The sequence below is a fragment of the Gregarina niphandrodes genome (genome assembly GCF_000223845.1).
Source record: "Gregarina niphandrodes unplaced genomic scaffold scaffold00095, whole genome shotgun sequence".
Lineage (NCBI taxonomy): Eukaryota > Apicomplexa > Conoidasida > Eugregarinorida > Gregarinidae > Gregarina > Gregarina niphandrodes.
The window spans coordinates 2,864-4,806 of record NW_011645860.1 but is presented as its reverse complement, the minus strand read 5'-3'; the positions used below and the strand labels follow the sequence as shown (position 1 = coordinate 4,806).

At 56.7% G+C, this 1,943-nt stretch overlaps 1 protein-coding gene across 1 annotated transcript; it reads left to right on the top strand.

Moving 5' to 3' along the window:
• Positions 1-689: 689 nt before the first annotated feature.
• GNI_196050 (hypothetical protein) lies at positions 690-1,045 on the top strand (the record flags this gene model as incomplete). The annotated part of the gene is made up of 1 exon (XM_011135404.1): positions 690-1,045. A coding segment is annotated over one exon (356 nt), but the record flags the coding sequence as incomplete, so codon positions are not given.
• Positions 1,046-1,943: the final 898 nt, after the last annotated feature.

The following is a 1,943-nucleotide window of genomic DNA, read 5'->3' as shown; positions in this document are numbered from 1 at the left end:
TTCCTCCACCCTCACCCACCGACGGAAGCTAGGCTGTTGAGCGAACTCGTAATCTTCACCCACTGGGAAGCCAGCTTCATCTTCCGATGGCGCTTGCCAAGACAATAATTTTGAGAAATAAGCGGAAACCACGCGGTCTCGGCGCTCACGATATACCCGGAGGTAGCGTTCGTAACGGATCCGAGCCACCTCGCGCACAATCCCGTTGGTCCAATTTCTCAGGCGAGTCTCCCGCGGCGTCCTCTCTTCGTATGCGAGCGGGTAAACGATGTCTTGCAAATCCCAAACCACCCGCCGAGCCATGATACTTTGCACAAAGGAGCCGTCTGCACTCGTCTGATAGTTGCTAAGCGCATATGCTATGTTCTGACTGAGACAGCTTAGCAGTTTTATGCGGCTCGGGTCTCTTGTAGGCGGCCAGCACTCGTTCGCATCTTCGCACGCGCGCACCCAAGCTTGTGCCGGATACCAGCGACTAAGTACGGCGAGATACCGGAACCGTAGCGCCGGCGACATAGCAGCTCTCTTGTCCAAGTAGTAAGCCCAATAGGCCACGGCGACAGCCGACCTTAGGCCAAAGCCGTCCGCGAAAATGCTGCGTGGCACCCAAGAGGCGAAAGACTGATGTTCATCTAGAAACCTAGGTTTAGGCAAGTTACTTGTGCTGCTGTACGCTTCTCTTAAACGAGCAACCACTGCACGCGCGTGTTCCGAATTCGTCGGGTCGGACCAGAACCGAGGAATCAGCCATTCGCAAACGTCCGCAAAACAGGGGACACTTCGCTGCTCGTATTCCTCCACCGTTTCCGGAACAATGGCAGCTCCGGGAGAAGGGCTCCGAGCCGGAATGAGCTTCGCTTCAAACCATTCAAGAACTCGCAGATCATCGTCATCTCGGAGAATTACCTTATCTTCATCGGGTTCGGGTATCCGGAGACGGCTTTCGAGGGCCCTAGCGACACTGTCATCACCCACGCTCTTCAAGAAAAAGCGTCGCGCCCCCTGTCCTGGTTGTTCTGCAAGAGTCTCCAGCATTGCCAACACTGTGGTAAAGTCCCAGCAGCTCCAATCCGAGTGGCATCGAATACCCAGCATCTTTTTCGCGGTCAAATTTTGAACTCGTGACCCTACATCGGCATCGCCCAGGCAGGACGAGTATTGCTTTGAGATCGGTCCCTTCTGTGCTCGCCAATTGTTTTGTTGTCATTCTGATTGTGTGCGCAAGCAAGCGTGTGCAGTGTGAGTGCCAAGGCGCTCGTTTCGCGGAGCTACTGGTCTCTAACTAATCACTAACCAGTCACTCACTAACACTAACTAGGAGCACGGCCTGGAGGGCCAGAAGCTTCTAGGATCCAGGACCTCTCGGCATAAAGGGGGCGTGTCAGGAACACAGTTGCTGACATGAAAGGCCAAAGAGCAAAAGGCCAAATGAGTCACGGGACGAAGGGGTTTCTGAGGAATGGGTTTCGCCGCCGCCGAACCAGTCGGTCGTCGAGCAGCTGGGGGTCGCTCTCGGGCAGTGGGGCTTCACTGCTGGCCAAACCGTGCCGTCTCAGCTCGGCTCCAGAAGATGACAGCCGCCGATGAGTAGTCACCGCCGGCGTCTTGTCAAGCGAACCGCTTAATCGCACTAACATCGCTTCCAAGTGCCGCTGGTTCTCCATCAGCTGCGCCAACATGTCGTAGATCGCCCCACCGTCCCCCTCACTCGCCCGACCGTCTCGATCCACCGATCTATCCTCCGGTCTGTCTCGATCCATCGGTCCATTTCGGTCCACCGAATCTCGTCCAATCGGAAGGAGTGTCCGGGACCGCCTCGAAGGACTGGTCGGCACACGCCCACCGCTGCGAGGCAGCGACTCGTTTCTGGTCGGCGTGGGCAGTCTAGAGATGGGGGGTCCCGTCCCCAGAACTCCAGTCGTGGGGAGTCCAGTCGTAGAGAC